A 26,771-nucleotide genomic window follows, 5' to 3' on the forward strand; every position below is an offset into this window, starting at 1 on the left:
TTAGAATGCTCCAACATTGGATTGAATTAAGTGAACAAAAATCAGATTAGATGCAAGCTGTGTAATGCATACAGAACAAATAATAGAATATTAATGTAAGTGAAGCTGCATGAGTATTAGAATAAATTAGTGGAGTTGTAAACTGACACTCTTTGTTCTGTTTCTAAAGGAAAAGCCTCTTTGCAAGCTTACTTCCCTCTTGCTTGCAGTGCTACAGTACCGTGGAAGTAGAAGGGTGTTTTTCTTTGTAATCCACGTGTCAGTGGAGTGTTTGTGTTACTATCTCCTTTACAGATGTTGAAGTAGTTGGAACATTTTCAATAGTATAGTTCAAAGCTGAGTCTTACTATCACATTTCTCAGCTTGGCTTTTTAAAAAATGGGATAGGTGCTGTTTCCTTGGTATGAATGTGTTCAGAAGCAGTTGTGGGAACTTGTGGAAATTTTTGAATTAACTTGTTGCTTCCAGTAGTGAGACTGTGACATCTCAGTTTAGGATGCATTTTTTTGACTAACAGTCATAAATATCACTCATACTTTTGAATGTTTGTGTGTAAGACTCTTTAACCATTTAATTTGTTGCTTCAGATATTTCACAGAAATTATTCTGTGTTCTTTTAAAACGATGCTTTTCTCTTGATTTGGAAAATTTTGTAGCCAGTGATTGCCTCCTGTTATGCTTCAAGTGCATTAAAAGGAGCAGTTTAAAAACTTGTCATTCTCTCTTGTTTGGTATCTTCTCATACTATCATGCAGTTCACAGTTTGGGATTGATGCTTCCCGGGACTTCCCATGTGCTCAGAGGTCAACCTCTGTACTTGCATTAACTTTTTATTTAGTATTCTGGAAGCCAGCAGGAAGTAATGTGCTTCAGTAGTACCTTCATCTATATATTTATCCTGCATGTTTCTATAGTACAGTTTTTCAGACTTTCTTGTGATGAACTGGAAGATAAGCATGTGCCAGGGTAGAACAAGTAGTCATGATTATTCCAGCAAATAATGCATTCATCTGTTTTGTGAGGGGCCTAATAATGAGTATTTAGATAATAATAATTGAAGTAAAGCTCTTACTGATTCATGTGTTACCTTTGATGACAGGTATCTTAAGATTTGTAGTACTATTAACTTACCCTGAGATGATTTTCCAGATGCCTGCTTATGGAGCTTGGAGTGCTGAGAGTGTTCTTTTGTTAAAGTTGAGTGTCATCTCCTTCCCAAGTATTTTAAGAACTTCATAGATTTTTGTGACAACTTGAAGGTGGGATGGAATGTCAAAGAGGCCATTTCTGGGATTTTTTAGCTAATGGTGAGGTCTGTCTTCACATCAAATTGATGAAATCTAAGCCATGCAAATCTGTTTTTTGACTCTGATGCACTGCATCCATCTCAGTAATCTTCAGAAGAAAGGGAAATTGTTTATCTTCCTTGCTAAAGCCACTGTAGTTACTGTTTGTTCAGCAGCTCCTTTCCTTGAAAATGTTCTACCTCATCTAGAATATTGAGCAGTTTTCCTAGATGAATCCATATCAGATGTTGAAAATACATCATGCCTCTGGTTGACCATATTTTTGGTTTCTAGGCATTATTTGTGGAGTTCATTGAAGCATCTCTCTGGATGGATTTACTGTCCTGTGTAATTTAGATATTACTGTCTGGATACCGTTACTGACATCTGAAAAAGAGCCTTTAATTTCTGAATTGCTCTTAGCAGTGAAGTGCTGGGACAAATGGAAGAAATGGTAGTCTATATAAACATTACAGGAAAGTATCTTGGAGAAGTCTTGTAGAAGCTTGGAAAAGTCCAGATATCACATTTTAAACTACTTAGCATCAAACTTTGGATTAACATTCATGAAGATGTTGCAGGATCCTTCCATTAGTTACATGGACAGTGACAGTGTCAAACTCACTTTTAGAGCAAAGCAGATGCCTGGCAGATTCCCAATCAGAATGTTATTCATTTAAATAAATTGTCAGAGAATATTAGGGGATTATTTTGCCATTGTCCTTCTCCAAGAGCTTGGTAAGTTACCCACTGCCTGGGATAGTCTGAATTTTATGTCATGAATGCACTGCTTATAGGTGTTCAGGAGACCTTTGATCTTACAGCTTTCTTCTAGTAACACAACATAGTTATGTCTGTTGGCCTTTTACTTTATTTCAAGTGTAGGGGCTTCTAAGAAGCAATTTCTGTAGGTGGGAAACGAGGAGTGTATGTTAAAGGTACTGTTGTGTGTTACTGTCTCTTGTGGGACTGCTTGTACTTCCCTTGGTGGCTTTTCCAGTCCCATGTACCTAAATTGCATTCATCTACTGTGTTTCCAGTTATTTTTTCCCTTGCTTTTGATTTAGGAAGATTTAGGAACAAAATGCTTTCAGGGCATTTTGTTGAGGGATCTGCTTACCTAAGTAGTGACCCCTGTCTCCTTCAGCAGTGGCATAGATGTTGGCTTTTGGCTCCTTTTTGCTCCTACAGAAGGTTTTGGTATATTGCCTGTCTTTAGGAGACACCTTTTCAAACTAGGCACAGTAGTGTGTTACTAATTGGAGAATATTTCTGTCTTAGCTCAGTGAATCTAGCAAAGTGACTGCGTATGTTGTGTATACAGAGAATTGTACCTCAGTGGCCAGCTTCTCGTACCTGTTATAGTTTTGCTAGGACTCATGTTATGTGGAAATCCTTAGTTAAATGGCTTTCGTCTTAAGCTTATAAATCATGTTAATCTTCAGTTATGTTCTGTGCTGATGTGAAGTAGGAGTCTGGTTGCTATCTGGGTCTTTGTATAACTCAAATTTAGACTGAAAGTGTTCAGTGACCTCAGCCATGATTCAGATGCTACTGATATAAACTAAAATATGCTCAAAGGGGCTCCTAGGTATCTTCATACTGTGTAAAGAATCCAAGTTGATTGAGACCCAAGCTATGCATTTGTCAACATGTATTTTAGACTTGAAATGATCCTGTTTAGCTCAGATTCAGCTGCCCTCCTGCACAGAAAAAAATCCTTGGCTTTCATTATGTTCACGTGTGGCCATTTCTCAGTGTTCAAAATTCAGATTACTCTCAGTAATTACGAGGAGAAGCTGCAGGAACTGGGGCTGTTTAGTCTAGAAAAGAGGAGACTGAGGGGAGATCTTATTAATATTTACAAATATCTAAATGGTGGGTGTCAGGAGGTTGGGGCAGCACTTTTTTTCTATGGTATCTAGCAACAGGACAAGGGGTGATGGGATGAAGCTGGAGCACAAAAAGTTCCACTTAAACATAAGAAAAAGCTGTTTGAGTGTTTGAGTGAGGGAGCCCTGGCACAGGCTGCCCAGGGAGGGTGTGGAGGCTCCTTCCTTGGGGGTCTGCAAGACCCATGTGGACATGTTCCTATGCGACCTGATCTAGGTGACCCTGCTTCTGCAGGGGGGTTGGACTAGATGATCTCTAAAGGTCCCTTCCAACCCCACCATTCTATGATTCTCTCAATCCCTATGCTTGTGCTTGATGATGGAGTTATTTTGCAGCTGTGACCCAAAAGAAATCACTGTCAAGGAGAACAGACATCATGCTAGAAGTAATCATGTCTCTAGGTGTTAGAGGAGATGCACAAGGTTCCCTTTCCCATTGACAATCAAACTGCTGACTAGTTTCCTTTAGTTGAAATTTGGCATTTTCCTGCTATCCTGAAAGACCTCACCCTGGGTATCAGTAGTGTAACACTCCATTTTTAGAAAAAAGTGTGCTATATTTTTACCACAAGTAAAGGAACACAGTGCAAAATGATGGTTATGAATCAAGTGTTCATCTTACTCTTTTGTTCACCTTTCATCTTTCTATTAAGGACTTTCTCTTCTTTACGTAGCAGGATTCAGATATGGGGTTTTTTTTTAGAAACTAGACTTAAAGTTGTCTTCCCTCTGAGTGCTCCCCTAAAATGAATTCTATTTCCAGGTTGCTGTATTTACTTCAGCAAGAAACCTCCAGCACAGAGCTGAGAACAGAATGTGCAGTGGTCCTCGGAAGCCTGGCAATGGGTACAGAGAATAACGTCAAATCCCTACTAGACTGCCATATTATCACAGCCTTATTGCAAGGTACTTTCCCTTGATGGACCTGTGTTAGTAAATGTTCCTGAAGTACACAAATAATTAAAGATAATGAAACTGAATAGGAGCTTTTGTATATATTTATAGGATTACTGTCTCCAGATCTGAAGTTTATTGAAGCCTGCCTGCGATGTCTCCGCACCATTTTCATCAGTCCTGTCACTCCAGAGGATCTACTATACACAGTAAGTTGTAAGCAGATTAATATGTCCTTTTAAAACCTAGAAAGCTGGTAGGAGAGAAAGGTCTTGGTAGTAATGAAGACTTGTTTGACTGCAAAGTTAGCATTTCTCAGCAATGGTTAAGGTATCTGGCTCACCTAATGTTTATTGCAGTACTTGAGATAGTTGACAAGGCTTGTGTGCCATCTTGAAGAGTAAAAACTGTCTGTAAATGGTATTTACAAGTATTGTTGTCACAGCTATAGTGATGAAAGTTAGTTTCTGAAGCTTAAAATTTTATCCAACACTGTACTCCCACTACAGCGGATGAGATGGAAAAACTCATGTCACCTGGTGACAGGCCAGGCTGATGAAGGGGAGGAGGAACAACTGAGAGGATCAGGCTAGCAGGACAAAAGCAGAATATGTTGCACTGATTAATAATCAGGTATTTAATGAGCAATGAAGCCACGCTGCAAAGTGTACACATGTTCTACCATGGCTCAGTGATATAGAGTTAGTAAAGACCATCTAGATCATCTTCTAATGCCTCTTTCATTTCTCACCTGTTTGTGATGGCTGGGCACATGAAACAAGGCTAAATGTTCTCTTAGCTGTTGTCTAAAAATGGGATTTGTAACATGATGAATTCTAGCTTAAGAGAGTTTAAATTCAAGATTAGATCAAGATAAGAATTTCTTTTTTCTGACTTAGAAAAAGGAATAAAATTCCTCTGATACAAAGATTCAAGAATAGATCTTGCAGATTTTGTGTTAATGTTAAAAAGGAATATGAAGAAAGTAGTTAGATAATGGACTCCAAGCAGGTAAATGCAACTCTATTAATCCTCTTCTGAATTCTGTTTCAATGGGCATTAATTTTGCCTGGCGAAAATGCAGATCTGTACTTGCCAGTATCTCTCCATAAACAAAGCAACTGCACAAGGCAGTCCTTAAAAGTTACCCAGTTAATGTGAAGGGCAAATATATTACATGTTACTCTTCTGGCTTTCTTTTTCTACCCAATACCCTGAATAGATACTCACATCTTTAAATTCTTAGCTAGAAATTCCCCGTTAGCTGAGAGAAAACCAGGTTGAGCATAGAGACAAAATAGTTAGAGAGCCATATGTAATAGTAGGTGCTTATAAGTTAGCACCCCACCTAACTGGGAGAAGAGAACAAAACACAACAAATGTGTTTTCTTCCTCCCATCCCCCCAGGTTTTCTGCTTACTGACACCACCAAAGTTTGCAATACAATATTCTGTAGTCTTGTAGATCATGTAAATAGAAAAGCTTATGTACAACATCAAGGATCACTGTGACTATACTGCTGTAGTAGTGGCAGTCTGAATTCTTTTTAGCTCTTGGACATCTTCTCTGACTCAGGATTATTGCACTGGTGCAGATTTTTTTGCTCAGCTCACTTGGCATGTATTTTTTTAATTGTGAGCTCTTGTACCTCTTCTCTTTGGCAAGAGCAGTACCTCTGTCAAATTCATTGGACTTTTAGACCAACACTTGCATCCTTCTAGTGGCAATTTTTGAAATAACACAGATTACTTAGTCAGTGGTTTCCTTGCAGGAGATTTCAGGTTATGCATCTTGTAATTTTATACTCCTTTTTGAAAGCTTTACTTCCTCTGAATCCTGAGGTGCCTGTTTTCTCTTCCCCCCCAAACTCCTGACTTCTTGATTATTTTGTCTAAGGTGCACTTTATCACTTAGCATGTATATATGTAAGTTGTGTTGAACACTGAAGTGGCTTGACACCTTCAGCTGCCTAAGATTCACAGAAAATGACCAGACATTCACATTCACAGAAAATGGCAAAAAAACACAGAATGCTGGGTAGACTGTCAGTTTGGTTTGCTTTAACTCAAACAAGGAGGCACAAAGTTTTGTGGGACCTGATATGACTTTGTAAGAAAGTAGCATTTTCTCTTGAGAACAAGATAGACCTGTTATCTGCTTCTGTTTGGCTTCTTATCAAATTTGCTGCTCTGCTTGGCTTTTGCCCAAAAGCCAACACACACTACTGCAGGCTTACCTCTGTCAGAGAGAGTCAAGAGGCACTTCATTAGGATTATGAGCATCAGCACTATTACAACATGCTTGTGGATATAATTTCCATTGTTACCCTGCAACCAAACCAGTTCCTTGCAGGCCTTTGAGTTCTGAAGTTGCAAAGAAATAGATATGTTTGTATATATGTTGTGTGTAAAGGCAGATCAGATGGACTTAATGTTGATCAGACGTTAAAAATACTGCTTAGAATAGCTTGTCCCTTGCTTTTCCTTTGCCCTTAAGCATGCAGTGAGCATGAATGTGTGGCTGGTGTACTGGAAGAACTCTAGTTCCTAGTAAGTAACTTTCTATAAGATGCTGAAATAGCAAATGAGGCTGTTGCACATTGATCCTTCCCAGTTATTGAGAAACAAACAGTAGAAACAAGTTGATTTTATTCTCGATGTGTGTCTTTCTCTATTGTCTTACTGTTTTCTCTTAAGAATAAGAAGGCTGAATTGTTAGCAGCAAAAACATACTAAAAAATTGATATTGCAAAGCTTTGCCTGATCTCAAATATGTACACAAATAGGAGGGACTTGTTTATTTGGCTAATATAAAAGTGTGCTTGGAAACCTCCCCAGAAATTGGGAAACAAAACTTTTCAGAAGCAGCTGTGTGTCTCTGAAGCTGTAGTCATTGAAACAGTCAGCCTAGTGCTACTTGCATCACTGTGAAAGTAGCAGAGAAGCATGGAGATTTTACTCTCATTTTAATCCACCTCTCCCTAGTCAGAGTGTTGCAATACGTGGCTCTCCTGCAGGTAAAACAGTCTGACTTATGCTATATTAACCCTATACAAGTAAGTTCTTTGGATTGGAAGATCCATTCAGTCTTTCACCTCCTCTGTTCAGCACCCTTTATCTCATGGAAGTAATTTAGTTTACCACCTTTCCAAACTAAACCAGTCAGTGTTTCTTTTGATGGCAACTGCTGCCACTAGCATGTGCTGGTGAAAGTAACTGAAAGCTTTCAATTGTTGAACTTTCATAACAAACCACAGAGCTTAAGTAACTGGATGTGTTTTCAGAAGGGAACTTGAGTATAGTGATTTTTTTTTTTTTCATATTTATTTGGGACTCTCCATCATTACTGTGATGCAAACTAGTAGTGTCTAGTGTGTGTGTCACGTGAAGGCAAGGAAATTATTACACACACACAAATACACACCCTTTAATCAGTTAGAAAATGGGTGCCACAGAACTCAAGGTGGTCTGTACATAGTCCACTCTGGCACCTTGTTCTCCTTCCTGCTCTTTTCTACTTGGAGATGAAATGAAGAGGTAAGTAAATCACAATTTTAGTAAGAAAATGCTAAGAGAAAACCTGGACTAATTGCTTTCAGTGACCATGTTGTAGTTGGTATGGTTTTTACCCCATTCCTTCTATTTTTTCCATGAGGATTTGACTCAGAGCTGTCACTTATGCCTTGAAATTTGTCTTGTGTCCATACAAGTTTAAGTGGAAGGGAGAACATGGAATATAGACTCAGGAATACTCTTAAGTAACAAACTTCAAAGAAACTTTACTGAAATACAGTGTTAATACTTTTTTTTTTCTGACTTATTTCCAGGATGCTACAGTTATCTCCCACCTCATGGCACTGCTCAGTAGGTCTCGATATACACAAGAATACATATGTCAGATCTTCTCACACTGCTGCAAAGTAAGAAAGAGAATACATGCTCTTTATGCAACTTGTTTTGTTTCTGGCATATAAGAAGTTGTGTAAGATGATACTGGTTTTTGTGGCAGGAACATTAAGACAGTAATGACTGAACTGCCACTGCTGTGGATTTGCTGACAGATTTATTTGGTTTGATATATGCTTGTCTACAGTAAAACTATACAAATAAGTCATTTTTTTAATAGGGAGTGTATATATATATATATTTATAACACTGGCTACCACACAAAGTCAACAGTCTAAGCAAATTATCAGTCCTCACTATTAGTGGTATAATTTTTGTAAGGCTTTTTTTTCTCCTTGGAAAAAAGTATAAGCAGCACTTTGCAGAGGTCTTGAACCTGCTTTCGAGACACTAATTTTAAACCCAGAGAGTGTTTACTGAGAGTAAGAAAAGTGCCCTTCTCAGTTAAGCTGCACCAGTTACAGGTTTATCCAGATACATGTTCATTCCTGCTATATAATGCAATTCTCTTGATATGGGAAAACTAATGTGGAAGCAGCAGCAACCCCAGCCCAAACACAGAAATAGTTTTGTCTTTTCCCCCATCCCCTCCAAGTTTCCACATGTTGTTTTTCTATTAGTTGAATTTTTTTTTCATAGTCCCTGTACCCATGGGATATACAGTAACTGTGTCAAAGTCATTCAGTGTAGGAAATCAGATTTGTACAGCACATTTTCCCTTCTAGTACAAGACCATAGATAGTATTTATCTCACAGACTAATGGAGGGGAAAGTCCCAAAATTTATGAATTTTGAAGTACTTACCTTTAAAAATATCTTTTGTCTTCTCACACACAATGAGTCTTCTGGAACTTTGAGTTATTCCTTTGTTAAAAATGTGGTTTTGTCTACCTTGACTATTATTTGTGTACATTCATTCATTTTATTTCTGCTGTTAATTGAAACCGAGGACTGAAAACGGTCGAGTTAGTGTGATGCAAAAATATAACTTGGCTGCTAATTTATTTTAGACATTTCTATAAATATTAAGCTGGACTATGGAAACTCATAATTTGGTGTTTTAAGAAGGGAAATGCACCAGTGAAGCATCTTAAGGGGCTTTTTAAAGTTTCCTTAATAGACTGAACACTTGAACAGGTGAAAAATTGGTCTGTGTTGGCTTGCAAGAAAAATAGCACAGGACTGAAGGCAGGATTGTATAGAGGTCTGTTTATACAATCAGGGGTTAGCTCTGCAGCAGTATGAACCCTGTTGGCTCTATGAGAACTGTGAGTAACTTTGAGTAATTTATCCAACTTGAAAACAGTTACTGTCATCTTTTTCCAAATGAGGTGCTTACTTGAGGCTCTGTTAACTCCTGGTGATTTACATCTCAAATATATTGTTAACAAAGCAAATGCACCATCACTTAATAATTAAGGAGGGTCTTATGAACTCAGTAATCTGTTTTGAACACCTCCTGCACCCCTCAAATCTCTCTTGTACAGATTTTATGGAGAAGGTTGGGAAAAATCCAAGGTTCTTGAAAGAAAGATTTGATTGTATGAACAAATATAAACACTGTTGCACAAGAAAAGCAGGGTTATGGGCATCATTATCAGGAAATATTTGCATTTACAGAAGAAACATTAGCTGCATAACAAAGAAAAAATATTTGAGGTTGAGTAAGCAGATCACCACAAATGTAAATTGATCAAGAATTCATTTTTCTCTTGCCCAGGCAAATGCAGCTGCTCAGCAAAAACCTAAAATGCTTCCTTCTTTATTTCTTGTTCAGTTCTTTGGTCTCGAGTCTGATTATTGAGGTCAATTACTAAATTTTCAGACACAACAAAACGCATTCATTGCAGTAAAGCAGACTTTGCAGAGGGTTTCCTGACTTACATGGATATTCCAAGTACTTTCCTACAATTAAAAACTCCACCTAAATACTGAAGCTCTCAATGTTTATTGTATTTTGAATGAAGACTCCATCTAACCCCCTAAAGGCCATGAGTGACAGAACTTTTTTTCTTTCCCTGAATAAGTTACTGTAAGCTTTTTAATTAGGTAAGTCTTAGCAAATATTATAAGAGGCATTCATGCTTTTATTTCCACTTTTCCTCATCTTCGTAGATATATTCATGAAACCAATAGTGGCATAGTTCCTACCCTTCTTGTGCCTGTATACTCTTCTGTGCTTAGATCTCGTGCATCTCTTTTTAATCCTCCTTACCAGAATCTTGTTTGGTTGGGCTTCTCGGGTTTTGTTCTTGCTGCTCCAATTTCCTTGCCAAAGCTCAGGCCTGTTCTCTTGAGCTAGGAAATCCTCAATTCAGGTTCTTAGCATATTTTTGCCTTTTACTCCTTTCTCTTTCTGCTTCTCGCTGCATTTTTAGGTTTAAAATTAACTGATGGAAAACATGGACCCTGGACATGAGCCATCCTAAGCAAGGGAAATTGTTGATTTACAAGAACAGTAAATGCAGTTCTTAGCGTATGGAAACAGGGTTCTATCAGCATATAAGCAAATAAGTCCACTGAAAGCAGGTTGATATACGTGGTATGGTAAAATGCAAGTGAAAATTTACTTCTTCAGATTCTGTCACAGTTGATTTGTTTCCAGAGGGAGTGATATGAGTAGATAAACTTTACTCTTTTAATGGTCCAATTAAAAAGATAAGGTGTGCATTTGGAAACACATGCTGGTATGAATAATTTGAAAAGATAGCTCTGGAACTTATATTTTCAAGTGGTGACATCTCTGCATAAGTAATCATTTCACCACCAGTTGAAAATGAAAATCTTATGTCTGGGAAAGATCCAGGATAAAGTCTGTAATCAAGGCAGTTTCCTCCCAAGCCCCTTCTGAGAATGTTATGTGATCTTAAGCCTGGTGCTGGATCCATGAACCAAGGTACATTTGCCTTTTAAAATTTCATTATAGAATGAATTGTTCCATTGTTCTGTCCTGCTGCTTTCTTGAAAACTGGCATTTTATGATGGAAGATCATGCAAGGAATGTGATTTCTGTTCCTGAAATATTGTTCAGTCGTTTTTGGACAACAAGAGAACTGCCTCCTGGAACTCTGTCAGTACTCAAAGATATACAAAAGGAATTGGTGCCTGAGCTGCTTGGAAGTGATACATTATGTTCTCAAGTTTTCACACTTATATTTGAAGCTGTCCCTATTTATGGGGTAGTGCTTAATCTGATTAAACAATCTGGATTGATGTATGTATGAAGCACATTGTGTACAGATTAGATGTCTTAATGTCCATCCAGTGTGCAACTAGGAATATACCCAAGTGTATTCTTGGTATTCTCTGTAGATGGATTGCTCCTGCTCGCACGTGTCTGCCTCTTATTGAAAAGTCACCAATACTTGTGAATTACTGAAACAATCTAGGTCAATATGATTTATTTTACTTAAATTTCATCCAGTTTTTCCACATATTTTAATATCTGTTCTTCAGCTTCAACACTGGCATAGCTGTGGCTTTAAATCATTGCCTCAGCCACTTCTGTGTGCCAGTGTAAGTTGCTTTCCTACTTCAACCATGCTGTTTTAATTGCATTTTTTGGTAGAAAGCTCTTGGTGGCAGTAGCAGCTGAAGCATCTCTTAAAGCACCACATATGTTACATCTCAAAGTAATTTTATACTTTTTTTTCCTTAGAGGTAAGGAATGTCCTAAAGTGTTCTTTTGAATATAAGAGGAATCTTATTTCTGCTGTATCTCAATGGGAAAGTGAAGCAGCACTCATGCATAGTAGGGTTTCAAAGCTCTGGGTTGAACAAAAGATTAAGGAGTGAAGATACTTTCTTCACTTACAGGTTAGTCAAGAAAGTGCATTGTGATCTGATTAATGGTGTGACACTCTAAAAGCTGACTTTAAGTTGTGCATAGCCTGTGCTTAATGCAAATATGATGGGAGTCATGAATATACAGCTGGGGAAATGTCTGCAAGTCACAGATTGGATTTCACAAGAGACTCTTGAGGGTTGCAGGCCCCAATTTGTTACAGCCTCGTGGAGCCTTGTCATACTGCAGATGCACTGAGATCTTTTTACTGCAAAATTCAGTATTTATGTTTAATTCCAAATGCTTTTTAAATCTTGGGCGACTATTGAAATATCAGCTATTGCTGACTGAGAGCTTCAAGTCAATAAATGAGTGATAGCTGGCTAGATTTATGGCTAAATGTCTTTGAACCTGAAGTGATCTGTAGGAGGAAAATGTGAATCTGTTCTCAAAGCACTGTTGTATTCTGTCTGGAAACAGTTACAGAATTAATTCTCTTTCTTCTGAAGTTAGAAGTGTTGAAAATGCTTTATATTACCAGTGAAGGAGAGATACCAGTAATAGGGGATCAATAATATGGTTTGTAGAGATAATCAGGAAATTTCATTTGTTTCCAGTATGAGGAATAGAAATGTCTATACTCAATCCATGTTTCTTCATTTGTGAAAACTGATTTCATTGCCTAATGAAGAGTAGAAATGATTACTAAAAAAGGAATGAAACTTGGACTTGTTGGACCTGTTTATGAGAGAAAAAAAAAGTTGGTAAGCCAGCTGATTACAAAGTAAATGTCAATAAATGTACCTTTAATACTTAACAGTAGGTGGCAGATAGTGGAAACCTCTTACATGTTCCTTTAAAAAACTAAATCTTGTTTTGTGTTTTCCTTTGAAGGGTCCAGATCACCAGACAATCTTATTTAACCATGGAGCTGTTCAGAATATCGCACATCTGTTAGTCTCCACCTCCTACAAAGTAAGACATGAAAATGATTCCATGTTTACGTAGATTTATGAAAGGAATCCAAGTGAAGATTATTAAACTGCGTCTGTGTGTATGCATTGAAACATAAACAGGTGTAATGTATATTTCTACAATAATAGTTCTTTGTACTTGGTTGGATTTCTATCAGAATGAGACTTGTTGTTTTGGAGTGTTCTTTAAATTTTAAAAAGGTAATAATTAAAACAGAGCTGGCTCTTGCTGATCTAAAGGAGAACAGTCACTTGGCAACCCAGTACCAACAGTCTAACTTGGTGAAGAATCAGTGGGAAAAAGAAACTAAGCAGAAGAGAAGAAAATATGAGCTGTCCTAAACAGAAGTCCTACCTGTGAAGCCATGGATAATGAATAATAAACGATCTTAAAATCTGTCTGAAACCAGTCACAGAATCACAGAATGCTGAGGTTGGGAAGGGGCCTCGAAAGATCATCCAGTGCAACCCCCCTGCCAGAGCAGGACCACCTAGAGTATGGCACACAGGAACTCATCCAGGTGAGGTTTGAATGTCTCCAGAGGAGACTCCACAGCCCACCTGAGCAGCCTGTTCCAGTGCTCCCTCACCCTCACAGGGAAGAAGTTTTACCTTGTGTTTCTTTGGAACCTTTTATGTTCCAAACTCCAGTTTATACCTGTTGCCCTTTGTCCTATCATTGGCCATCACTGAGAACAGACTGGCTCCATCATCCTGACACCCATGCATTTGTAAACATTGAGGTAACTCCTCAGTCTTCTCATCTCCAAGCTGAAGAGCCCCAGCTCCCTCAGCCTTTCATCAGCAGGGAGATGCTTTACTCCCTTCACCCTCTTTGTGGCCCTGCACTCTTTCCTTCTTGAACTGAGGGGCCCAGAGATATCAATATATCCATCACCTGCACCCCCCCAATATGAATGTCAAGACTTCATAGCCTGATGGGATGAGGCAACCATGAAGTATTGTTTGATTAAACTAATGAATGGGTTTGGACTGGAGGAGGAAGATCCAGCATGAAGGAGTTTATGTATCTTTTTTGTCTTAGGTGATGCTTGAGTGTGTGTAATGGTAGTAAAACCTAGGTATTTGTTTTAAGATTCATTTAGAATCACTTCAACTGAATGATTCTCTTTAGACATTTTACTAAACTCACCTTTAAAGGTAAAATTCTCAACATGTGTTTCTGGTTGTCTTAGGTACTTATGAGTCCTGGAAAGAAAAAGTATTATTGTTGTGATACTTCTAGTCTTGTTTGTGAGGCATCACAAATAAGAACAGTATTTCTAACCATCCAGTTCCCAAGTTTTATCCTTGCTGGTCTTTTCCACAAATAGTTCACAACATACCTTGTAGAAAGATGATTCCAACAGGGTCATCACAGGAGTCAAAGTGTGAATTAGATGTTTCCATCTGCATGTTATTTATTGTCTACACTTCTTATTGCTTGTACAGAATAATTTTCCACAAGCCCCTACAGCAATATAGACCAATTTGGATTGTAAGTTGGTGTTTACATTTATACTTCATATATCTTATGTTTTTACACAGGTTCAAATGCAGGCATTGAAATGCTTCTCAGTTCTAGCCTTTGAAAACCCACAGGTATCAATGACTCTTGTAAATGGTAAGTATACTGCTGCTGTTACTTACCTGAGCACTCATTTTATTGACTGGCTGAATTGGGATTACTTGGAGTTCTCTTTAATCTCTTGCAGTGTCAGTTGATGGAGAATTGTTACCACAGATTTTTGTGAAGATGTTACAGAGGGACAAGCCTATTGAAATGCAGCTCACATCAGCCAAATGGTAATTTGCATCAGGAATTAGAATGAAATAGGATGCAATTTAATACTTACTTTTTAACTGTTCCCTTTTTGCTTGTTGCAAAGTAATGTGTGATATAAAGTCTTAAGAATAATTATAGCTATTATTTACACTGTCTAAATTCTTTAAAAAGTTACTCACCTGTGTTTATTATTTCTAGCATAACTTTTATATATAGCATATATATTTATAGCATAACTTCTGTTCTCTGCTGTTCATAAACAGGCAAAAAACTGTTACTGGGCAGGAATGTGTATTCAGACATGGATTTTCATAAGCTGAACTTCAGTGTTCACAAGTACTTTGAATTCTATGATAAGTTTTAGTTTGATTAGGCTGTGGTCAGTCATATGCCGTTAGAATATACTACAGAAATATCATCAGGTAGTAAAAGTTAATGTCTGTGTTGCAGGACAGTTAGAGGACCCACTCAGGTGACTCGGGCTTTGTGTTTAAAAACTGAGTGCACTAAGATGATGAAAAAGCAGAGCTAGTCCCTCTTCCCAGCTGTTGTAATTAAATTAGGTTATTCTTTAAGCTTCATGTGTTCATACAGCAGAATTAATGTTATTAATTAATTCTGTAGTTCAGAGCAAATTTTCCCTTCTGGTGTAGGCACACTTCTCTGTGTTCATATTCATAATGACTTTCAGCCCCGTGACAAAACGTGACCAAGTTCTGTAACAGCACCACTAGAGTTATGCTCACTTCATAGGCTAGGAATTGATGTCCCTTTAAGATGCTTTTCTTTTTGTTCTGTTGATAGTAAGGGAATAAATTACTTCAGAGGGTTAAAGAGATAAAATTACCCACCACTATAAACTACTGAAATGAAATGTAACTCAAGAGTTTGATCCCTGATGTATTGTTTGATTATTCTTTTAGATTTTGATGGCTTATTTTTGACCTGGATCAGTGAGTTCTCTTACTCAGTTCACCAAACAGTTTCTCTGATACTTGTCTCAGTGTACAAGGTCTCCAGATTCTGAGTGAGGAACAAGTGGGGTAGGTAGGATGGCCTTTTCTGTAGCATTGCCAGGTTACGGTGACTTAACCTGTTCATGAAAGTGTTATAAAGACTTGTAGGGGGGGTTGTCTTAAGTAATTCCACTCTGTGGGAGATTCCCCAGGTGGACCTCCCATGTTCCCTTCCAACCACAATTGATCTGTGCAGTCTGGTTTTACTGGTTTTGTTAGATGGCTCTTAGCAAAGAAGGCAAGTAAATTTAACTGCATTGTAGCAATCTGAGTTCTGATTGATTTATGGGTTTCTTTCTATATATTCTCTGAATTATCAGAATTAAGTATTAGGAATTACTTTTTGATAAGTCATGAAGGCCACTTAGAGTTAAAAGCATGGTTCTGGCTCTGGATTGTCTCCTTGTTCTGGGATGAATGTTCCTAGGTCTATTTGTGTTCTTCACTGATCTGCTTCAAATTGGAAGGAGAGGGATAGACGCTCCCATCTTTTGCTGTTGCTTTGCAGTACCTTGGCTCAAGTGCACCTTGGAAATCATGAAAGAGTATTATGTTGTGAAAAGCAAAAAAAGAATTTCAGGAAAACTAAGACAAACCAGCATCTTGAGTTTCAGATTGGGTTTCTAGTTGGTCCACATGCAGTTGTCATTTTTAATAGAGCACTGGAGGCCTCAATTTCGTGATAATCTTTGGGGCTTGAAAAGGCCTGTGTTGCCAGCTTGGGTCACTTCATCTACAGTTCCTCTCTAATTTATTCACAGAGTCCATGAAATGTGGATGTAGAATGTGCTTCTCTTGTATTTCTGAAGCCTTTTGTTAAATTTCCATTTGAATCCAGACTGGCATACCAGGCTATCTTAAGAAGTTGCCTTTGTTTTTCAACTGATGAAGCAGACCTGGAAGACCCAAGTTAATATCTCTTGATTGAAAGGGAGCAAAGATCCTTCACTTGAGTAGCAGTGTTGGCACAGAGGGAAGAGCAGTAAGCCTCTTGGGAGAGTGATTTGCAGCTACAAGTGGAGCAGTAACCTTTTCTACTAAAATTACCAGATTTTCTTCTAGCTAAGCCAAGCCTATTTTACCTGAAGTAAAAATACTTTATTTCATGTTTAGAATGGAGCTACTTTGTCTGGCAAATCCAGTCTAGCTGGGCTAAATGGCAACTGCAAGATGGGTGCTTTTCTCCTGATTGTTCACATGTGAAAAATGAGTATTTCCTGCTTTCACCTTGTAAGAGGTGAAAGGTCTCTCTTTAGGTACTTAAAGAGCTCAGGAATGCAGCAAGCATGACAAAGGTTGCTGTATGTTATTACAGCTCCTTAGCTGAGCAATTACAGTCAATCCTATGTGGATTTTTAACTTGCCCATCTGAGAGTTGAAATGTGTTAGTTCTGAGCCACTTTTACTAAAATTTAGGTGTGGTTTGGTTTTGGTGTTTTTTTTTAACCTCACCTGTGGCTCAATAAAAACATTTACAATGGCTTGGTTCAAAAGCTATGCCTCCCAAAAAATTGCCTGTCCTGCAGGGATACAGAGCAGTCATTCTCCAGTTTCATCCCACTTCCTTGTAGAGATGCATGTAAAAACTACAAACCACTTAAAAACTATAAACCACTTAAATGCAAAATACTTCTAGTGGTGGGAGAACCCCTTCGTGTTTCTGGTGGCTTGGAGGACAAATACAGGTAAACTAACAAAGCAGTTTATGCCTTTGTTATATGCTGCATGTCAGCACTATAGTTTGTAACTTTGGAGTTGTCATATCCAATCAGCTCTTGTCTAAATAAGAGCAAATGCTGGTTTGGTGCAGAGTCAGAGACTTGGGCTCACCATTAGCAAGGGTGTGCTTGTTCCAGCAGAGTGTGAAGACTTGCCTGTGGAGGAGCAGCACGATGATATCATACTTCCCAGGCTAATGCAAAGCTTGATTGGCTTCTGACTAAGCTGTCAGGCTACCAACCCTATATGGATTGTCTCCTGATTTTTTTAAGTGCTTGCCTGTGCTGTGTGCAGCAAACGACAAATCTATACATATTGCTCTTTTATTTTAACGTAAGTTGTTCATTTTGAGGTGGTTTGTGAGGTAAAAGAGGTTTGTGGGACAGTCAAGTTGGATGGTTAGACCTTTTTTGACCAGTATGTGGGGTTAGGTATTGATCAGTGCTCCAGCAAGACTCCTGTAATAAAAACCTGCCTAAAAGTACACCACTAGAAGTTTGTGTGCCCAAGCCTAGTAAGTAAACATGTGTTTAAGTCAGTGGTAGAACAAGAGGGAGTACATTTCATTAATACAGTTGGTTGTTCTGCAACATCTTACCTCAGTGCCATGACAGGTGAATACATGTTTTGTTATGTTGTTACAGCCTTACCTCCATGTGCAGAGCTGGAGCAATACGGACAGATGATTCTTGCATTGTCCTTAAGGTGAGCTGGTTAACAACTTTTCTGTTTAAGATGGTTTTCTCACATGGGGCTGTCCTGGTTTTATTTATCTCATATCAAAAGTAGCACAGTCTGTTAAACTGAAGGTTTCAAAGCACCAAGTTATCTGGATTTTATTATTTAAAACAATAATTCCCTAGTTACCCTTTGTGCCTTTAAGCATTTGTAGTGAGGTGGCTTTTGAAAGGAGTGTGAAATAAAGAACCATACTAAAAGGTCATTATCCATGAATAATTATCCCAGATTTTGACACACATCCATCTGAGGTTTGTGGTCATTTCAGTGGCCATTTGGAAGTAACATGGGAACATCATTACTGGCTTGGTTTCTGTAGATGAACAAGGGACTGTTTTGTCTCTCAGTGGCCTATTTCAGAATTTGCACAACATATACAGAGTCTGTCACAAGCTGATGATTGCTCAAGTTTCACAACGTTTTGGTGCATTTGTCTGCTTCATACTTTGACTTGGAAAAGTTGGCTGTTCAGTCATTTGAACAGTTGATGTCTAAGTGTTAGTTCAGGTCCCCAAAAACACAACTCCAAGAACTGCCAGCATAATTCTTTGAAGTCAGTGAAGTTACACAAGTGAAAACCTTGATATTATTCCTCATCTGTTTTCATACTTGTGTTTGGTGAGACTGGAGTGAACAGAGCCCCAACCTTTGGAGAATTGTTTTCCAGAGTTAAGTGCTTTTCACTGAGATTGAGGTAAAGAAACATTTTCTTGTTTTGAAAGTTTAGAGTAGAGAAGTTCTGACAAAAATGTCACCATGTGAGTGCAACCAAGGTAGGGCTGTATGTCAGGGTAAGGCAAAACGGATCTGGATTCCAAGGGGACTTAATTTCTGGTGGACAAAATACACTATTTAGGAGTAGTCCTTCCTTCACTACTCCTAGCAACCTGTATGTGTCAAGGAAGCCTTGAGATTATTTTTGACTGCCCTGTCCATGGTCAGTTCTACATTGCATGAGGGTGCAAGTACTTCTGGAGGGCAGCTTGGGTAACTTTGCTTCTCTCACGTAGTAAGAATAAACCTGTGCAAACATAAACTTTTGAGGGAATTTTTTGTTTTAAGCTTTTATGAAACTTTTACTATTGTCATTTCTGAACCTTGTGTTCAAACGGAGTCTTTTGCATGAGAAGTTGCTGTAGCCTGTTGTCCTGCTGTATTCCCAGTAATGCCTGAATAATTTTTCTGTGTGAGTAGTCTTTCAAGCCACTAAAATCTTTTTGTCTGAAGATGCTGATTTAAAGAACGTTGTTGAGAATTTCTTTAGGATAACTGCTTGAGTTATATATTTTTGAGAGCTTTTTATGAATGTAGCTTCACTCAACAGCAGTGGATTTCATCCTTTTTAACCCTGCAGACTCTACCGTGTTTGGTTCGAATGTGTAGTAAGGAAAGACTGCTGGAGGAGAGAGTAGAAGGAGCAGAAACACTGGCCTATTTGATTGAAACCGATGTGGAGCTCCAGAGAACTGCCAGCATTACTGACCACCTCATTGTTATGCTTGCTGACTACTTCAAGTATCCCAGCTCAGTGAGTGCAATCACCGATATCAAGAGGGTATGTTTCCTTACCCATTTGTGAAGCCTTGAAAAATGCAAAAGTAGTAATAAATAGTCTCAGGATATTTGGTTTTGTTCTGTTTAAACCTAATGTCTGAATTTCTCAGTAGATAGGTGACAGAGGTGCAGTAGGACCTGATCTCTGATGCGTGTAGTCCCCAAGTCTCTCTTTGTTGACTGCTTTTTCTGGAGCTTGTATTATCCAAAGTAAAGTTGTTGTGTATGTCTTTACTCCACACACTGTAAGAAGGATGTTGCCATTCTTCTAAGATAGAGAGTCAGACTGTGAGTAGTTTAATATAGCTTCACCATAGGAGTTTCATTACACTTTCCAGAGAAGGCAACAAAGTACCAGACATCTGTCATGCTTCTCTTTTGCAGAGTTTAAAAGATTTACCTTCAGGAACCAATACCTTTAAGCTTCATAAGAGTCAGTGATGTGTGATCAGTTTCATTTCTTTGGTCAGATTTGTCAGAAGTGTTGAGAGACAATTCTTTTGAAGCAGAAAATCACGTGGATTTTTTTCTTAAATGGAACTTTTTGTGTTCCAGCTTCATCCCATTGTCCTGTTGCTAGATACCGAAGAAAAAAGTGCTGCCCCAAGCTCCTGACACCCACCATTTAGATATTTGTAAATGTTAATAAGATCCCCCCTCAGCCTCCTCTTCTCCAGACTAAACAGCCTCAGGTCCCTCAGCCTTTCCTCATGATCCCTGTAGCAAGTGCTTCCATGAATTATCATACCCCCAAGCAGTTTTTCTTGGTTTGTGAGCAGCCTGTCCAGTGGTGCATCACCCTAATTTACCCCTCTGGCATCAGTGTTAAGAAGTTGCTTTCTAGAAACCTCCTAGACAGCTTCCATCCTGTTGTGTTACCTCTACAGCAGAGGTTGGCAGTTAATATCCACCTTAAGATGGATTTCCTGTGATTTAGAGTCTGGCTTTGCTTCTTGCTTTTACACCACTTCTCTTCATAAAACTTCATCTTGATCCTCTCCCAATTTGTTCACTTCTCCTGTCTTGTTCCTGTAAGTTTCTGTTGGGTACACAAGAATAGTTCTTGCCTGAGTGTGATCTTCATAGAGTTGTAACTTCATAGAAGTATTTTGGCCTCACATTATTTAAGTTGGCTGACCTGTAACTCGGCAGAGAAGTTAACCATATCCTTCACTAAGGTATTGTATTCAGATAGTAAACTCGAACGTCAGCTAACGGAACAGTAGTTCATTTGTGTTTCTGGCTACGCTTGGACAGAACCCCAGCAGACAAGCACTAGTTTCCAACAAATAAGACTATCAGACCTGTAATTGTTCAGCACCTAAATGGGATCTCTGTGCTTGATTTCAATAGCTTGACCATGATTTGAAGCACGCCCATGAGCTGCGCCAGGCTGCATTCAAGCTCTATGCTTCCCTGGGAGCTAATGATGAAGATATCCGAAAAAAGGTGAGCCTGTGAGGAGTGTGAGCAACCAGGCAAAGATGGAGCTGAGAGTTGGGCTGAAAGACAGTGCAAGAGTTTGCTCCCTTCCATCCTTTTACTTTCTGTTCTGGTGTAAACAGATTGGAACGAGAAGGCTCTCTTTCTTTTAGTTAATATAAACTTTCAGATTGCATTTTCTTTGCATGGGATTTGAACAAAACTTAATGTCTTGCTGTAACTAAATGTTGATTTACGTGACCATCTTCACAATCATCAACTATATTCTCACAGTAAGTTGCCTTTCAACGTGTTGTGGTCCTTGTTACCCATAAGCTATGCAGGAATATTGTTGTGGGATAGGAGTAATTTCTTAAACCTGTGTTCTGAAGGACAGAATGTACCTCTGTTTTCAGAGGGATCCCATTATAAAACAAATCATTTTTTCACAAACTCTGGGAAATCTAGTTATATTGGGAAACAAAGTCAAAATTGGTTCCATGATTCTGAAGTGACCAAGGGGGCTTGCACTGTTATAACAAAGGAGTGGGTGCTATGAAGAACAAACTCTATTCTAACGTCAGAGGAAAGGGATGGGGTGATTGGAACAGTCATCTAGTTAAAAATTTATGTGTGGAAAGTGGAGAGAGATTAAACAATGAATGATTAAAATTAAGCATAGAGTTGCTATGTCAAGCGTGGCAAGTACAGAAGAATTTTCTTGAGTTTATTTGCTGGTTATAGGGGAAAAACAGAAGGAAGAGAGATCCAGACAAGAAGGACATAGAAGTATTGAAAAGAGAACTAGCAGGAATATATATCCATGGGGAAGCCATTCAAGGTCTCCGGAATTCAAACCCATAAACCTCTCTTGTTGCAGGATGAACCTCTTTAGTTAATAGTAAAGATCTGCATATCAAAGCATTGTTGTTCATAAGTGGTGGGTATGTGCATAACAAAGTTGATTGATTATACAAAAAGCCATCTTTCATCTTGGTATTAACTCCCTTTTATCCTAGTCTTCAGTGCTTGTGTCTGAATATGACAGACTGACTAGGGCATATTGTTTCCCAGATGGCTCTGCAGCGTGTCTGTAACCTGTAGTTTGCACATACTGTGTGCACTCACACATACTCTCTCTTGGTTTAATATGACATTTAGGGTAATTAATAGATATCTATAACACCCTCTTGTTCCCTGCTGATTAATGAAATGATTTTGAAAGTGGTGGTGGAGCATAGAATGTAGGTGTTTCTCCTTAATTTTATGCAGATAAACACTACTCTCTACTCAGTCTGGGAAGAGACTATGACTTGCTGTTTTAAGCTGTGGTTTTAATATGCAATATTTAAAATGTTGCAGACAAAAACCCAACAACCCACCAATGCTGATTTTATTTTGTTCATATGACATTCTTTTTTGCTCCAGATCATTGAGACAGAAAACATGATGGACCGTATTGTTAATGGCTTGTCTGAATCTAGTATCAAGGTGCGGTTGGCTGCAGTCAGGTACGAGGCGTTTCTCATTCATACAAATACTTTGGTTGTTCTCAAAGTTTGATGCAGCCCTTGTTAGGATTTCTGCTAATTTTTCAAGAGCTAAACTGAAGTAATTGTTGCTCTTGGGGAATTTATTGCGGGGCAGGGAGCAGCTATCCTGGACTAGCACAGTTTTCACTGTGAGGTGACGGAGCACTGCACAGGCTGCCCGGGTGGGTTGTGTAGTCTCCTTCTCTGGAGACATTCCACACCCACCTTGACGAGTTCCTGTGTGACCTACTCTAGGTGATCCTGCTCTGGCAGGGGGGTTGGACTGGATGAGCTTTCCAGGTCCCTTCCAGCCCTTGAGGTTCTGTGATTCTGTGATTTTCTTCTTGCTGTTTACAATCTGCCACTTACCAAATTCTATGCTGACTCTGTGTAGAGCACTATGTATATTACAGTAATGCACATGTGTGTATGTTTCACAGTGAAGGCTTCTTTTACATTACAGATGTTTGCACAGTTTGTCCCGTTCTGTACAGCAGCTCAGGACAAGTTTTCAAGATCATGCTGTATGGAAACCTTTAATGAAGGTAAGTAAAGTCAAATCTCAACTACTGAAGTTTTCTTTCCATTAAAGAAGGGTATGGTGCCTGTTCAGCTTGCATGCCTTTCTGTGGAATCATCAGAAATGACCTGGAAATCAAAATTCCATTACCTTCTAAGGCAAAAATAAATCATAAATCAACAAAATCCAAGCAGCAGCAGAGAGAGGACTGTAGCCCATACTTGATTTTTAGTTGGGTTTTGTTTGGTGTTTTTTAGAGTGACTGATGAGTGAGGCTGTTATCCCTGATGTTTACATAGGGCACCACGAGGACTGTACCTTCCTCTAATTTCAGGCTCAGACTAGATGATACAGTTACCACTTGGTTAATAAGCTCTACAAGTGAATTTAGATCTGCAGTTTCTCCTGTAGTTCTCTGCCTTCTAGATGTCATTGCAAATCCTACAACTGAAGCCAAAGAGCTTGGCGAGATCTTTAAAAAGACACCTTTTAACGTAATGCAATTAGTTACAAGATTAAATGAGATTGAAGCGTGTAAGATATATATAATCTCCCATCCTGTAATGAGACAGTCATTAAGTGCGGATAGATAAACCAATTTCTTAGTTTCAACATCTTTTAGACCTTAAAAAGGGGGAACAGGCAAAGTCTGCTAGCAAGAAGCCTGAACGTTTGGACAGTATTGACATCCACGAGAAAATCACCTTAAAGTGAGCTTGGCTTCTGAATGATAAGTGACATAGGCACACCAGGGAAAGTGGTGTTGGCAAAAATGAATTGATGAGCTTGATAATGAGGCAGTTACATGAGCTGACTGTCGAAACCTTCACTCAAGAGCCTGGAAGGAAGTAAAGGGTCCAGGAGATCCTTCAATTATTGTTAGTGCAATACAAGCAAGGTGCCTGTTGGGCACACCACTCACTGACATTTTACTCAAGCCTGACTTTCTCTGTTCTGCTTATGTTCCAATTCACACAAGTTAAGGACCTAAGAAAGCTTGACTCACTAGTTTTGCTACACTCCCTGGCCATTTTGTTGGCTGCAGGCCAAGGAGCTTTCTCAGTCTTCTGTTGCTTGCATGAATTAGAGGCCTTCAAGTATAGCTTTAACCTTTTTTTCTAGAGTTTCATGTAATGATAGGGAAATTCTTTTCTGACTGTATACACAATACACTTATGACAAGTTAAGCATTCATCCTTGGATTGGATGTGTGAGTTGTGATACTAATCCATGGATGTCTGATTTATTAGTCTGTTGGGAGGCCAAGGGAGATTCGATGATAACGTTTTGTTTTTTTACTATGGTGTAATAATCCCATGATTATCACCTGAATGGGGCTTGCAGGGAATGGTTTGAGTATTTTAAGAGCTGGCAAAAGGCCAAACATGAAAATTGTATAAATGTGAAACACCAAGAGGGACAGGATTGCTTGAAGAAGGACAACTAGCATAAAAGGAGAACCATGTGAAAAAACCCCAAAGGTAGATGTCAGATTTCTTTGTAAACACAGCTGCTGGCAGTTGTTTGTTTTGATTTGTATTAAAGAAGCTGAAGTCAGAAAATGGTGTGTTAGCTTCAAAGTGACAAGAATTACTCTTAATATTACTGTTTTCTATTAAATAGAAATGAATTTCCAGTCTAGATTAATAGCAACTATGTAAGCCCTTTCTCTCTCCTCTAACATGTAGAGCTGTAAAGCCATAGAAGAATAATGTCTAAAGATGTAGGATTTACATGCATGTACTTTAGTGCAAGCCACTGTAGATGCAATATTTTTTCCTGTTTAACTGCTCTGAAACAAAAGCAGTGCAGAACAACCCCCTTTCTCCCTTTCTTTGCTGGAGGAGGAGTTGTATCATACCCACGTCCTCACTTAGTTTTCTGGGAACATGTAAGGGAGATTCTCTGTTTAAGAATGGCATGCATTGGTCCTGCTGGAGATCCAGGCACAGAAAAGGGGAAGTATGGCTTGGTCCAGGCTGCTTGCTTTTCTGGAAGGATGATCATGTGGAAGTTTGCTGTTTTGTCCTTTGCACAAAGTACAGAAATGTTGAGGAGGCCTCTCCTGGAGCTTTCTCTGCTTTTTTGTAAGCTATGATACAGAGGTGCACTGCTCAACACAGCCTGCTCCCTGAGAGAATGACCAAAGAGCTAAATGCCAGTTGACAGCACATGTATGCTTTGAAGAGTGGGGATGTGTTCTCACTGATTTCTTTTCAATTGGACCTGAAAGCTCTCAGATCTGTCTTCTGTGAAATAACCTTGTGTTGCTCCAGTTTATGGAATGTGTGTCATCACATTGAATTGAGGGAGCCCTGTCTGGCTCTGCACTGCTAGCACCAAAGCATTTCCTAAAGCATGGAATATCAAAGTGCAGCATACTTCACAGGTGTTACATTTCAAAATGATCTTTTCCTTATCCTACCAGTTAACAGAGATTCTTCCCTCTACCCTTTGTGACTGCAGGTTTTACAGAATGCTCCAAATGAAATACTTGTAGTAGCATCTTCCACTCTATGCAATCTTCTTCTGGAATTCTCTCCAAGCAAGGAGGTTAGTATTTATCCACAGACAAGAAGAGGGGATGGACAGAAGTTACGTTATACAACGGTTCAATAAGCATAAAGGTGTCTTAATTGGTAGCTACTGCTCGTGGAACTTTATAGAGCTGTAATATCATGCAGACTATGGCACTAATAGCTTGTGAATTAAAAAAATAGTGCTATGACAGTGAAACGTGGTTGAATGGTTAGAGGTAGTCTCTAAAGAAAAGCAGACATGAAATTTTGGGGTTTTTTATGCTTGTAAACTGCTGCTACCTAAAAAATTCATAAGCAAGAAGAAAACAAAGTGGTAATTAGCAATGTGATCTATTGTGTTAGAGAATACTGCTGTGATCTTGCTGAGCCTTGTGTTTTGAACTGCTCTTGAATAAGCAATAACTGGAAATCTGTTCTTGAGTTGTGCAGTGTCTGTATTTTGTACAGATCACATGTACACACTTCATAGCAATGGGACAATTCTCCAAGTGTTAAATATTATAGAAATCATTTACAAGGTTGTGGCCTATGTGGGCTCCTACAGGGCTCTTTGGATTGTCTTGGTGTGATCAATCGATCTTGGTGGCTTTAGTCATGTCTGTGAGACAGAAAATGAACTGAAATAAGGCCAAGAACAGTTCACTGGCCTGTGGACTTCCTTGTTCATGCTGCAGGTCACAGCCAGTGGAGTGTTTCCACTTGAATTGTCTTAGTGATTTCTTTTTTAATCAGGGCACCTGGTTCATGTCAAACATCATTGCCAAAACAAAGTACTGCTTTATGCAAAGTGAAGAAATATTTAGAGATGTTAGATTTGAAAGCATCTGTAAGCCATCTGATCTTTATTTCATGTATCACCTTTTTTTCCTCCATATAGTATTTTGAAAATTGGGTGTAAACTACCAGTCACTTCAGTAACTAAACAAAGCTGAAGTGGATCTGTGTTCTACCCTGTAAAAAAGCTGAGTCAAACCCAATTTTTAAATGTCTCCCACCTGCTGTGGCTGTGGAGAAGTCCCTAGGAGCCAGGCAGCTGCTGGGCCTGGGGTGAAATCCCTGTGAGCTTATTGCAGCACATGAGTGCCTGGGACGAGGTGAACTTTCACACCTGCTGCTGCTGCCTGGTTCTGTTAGGGTCTTGCCTGCTACACTATTCAGTGAGATGAGCCTGTTCCTACAAAGTGCAGCCTTCTCCACAGATTCCTAGTT

At 38.9% G+C, this 26,771-nt stretch overlaps 1 protein-coding gene across 7 annotated transcripts in view; it reads left to right on the forward strand.

Moving 5' to 3' along the window:
- The window catches only part of ARMC8 (armadillo repeat containing 8), a 59,782-nt gene that overhangs the window by 21,276 nt on the left and 11,735 nt on the right, over window positions 1–26,771 (forward strand). For 6 of the 7 annotated variants that reach the window (XR_009819521.1, XM_062005759.1, XM_062005754.1 and 3 more), the window contains 12 exons: window positions 3,942–4,084; window positions 4,184–4,281; window positions 7,899–7,991; window positions 12,656–12,736; window positions 14,284–14,359; window positions 14,451–14,541; window positions 17,901–17,961; window positions 19,349–19,549; window positions 20,902–20,997; window positions 22,399–22,481; window positions 22,966–23,047; window positions 25,489–25,575. Coding sequence is in view for 6 of the 7 variants with exons in the window: in XM_062005759.1 (XP_061861743.1) it covers window positions 3,942–4,084; window positions 4,184–4,281; window positions 7,899–7,991; window positions 12,656–12,736; window positions 14,284–14,359; window positions 14,451–14,541; window positions 17,901–17,961; window positions 19,349–19,549; window positions 20,902–20,997; window positions 22,399–22,481; window positions 22,966–23,047; window positions 25,489–25,575 (1,192 nt within the window). In the remaining variant the exon portion in view is untranslated. The remainder of the gene's footprint in view (window positions 1–3,941; window positions 4,085–4,183; window positions 4,282–7,898; window positions 7,992–12,655; window positions 12,737–14,283; window positions 14,360–14,450; window positions 14,542–17,900; window positions 17,962–19,348; window positions 19,550–20,901; window positions 20,998–22,398; window positions 22,482–22,965; window positions 23,048–25,488; window positions 25,576–26,771) is intronic. The other variant, XM_062005756.1, reaches the window with a different exon arrangement.

The sequence above is a fragment of the Colius striatus genome, chromosome 12, assembly GCF_028858725.1.
Source record: "Colius striatus isolate bColStr4 chromosome 12, bColStr4.1.hap1, whole genome shotgun sequence".
Taxonomy (NCBI): domain Eukaryota; kingdom Metazoa; phylum Chordata; class Aves; order Coliiformes; family Coliidae; genus Colius; species Colius striatus.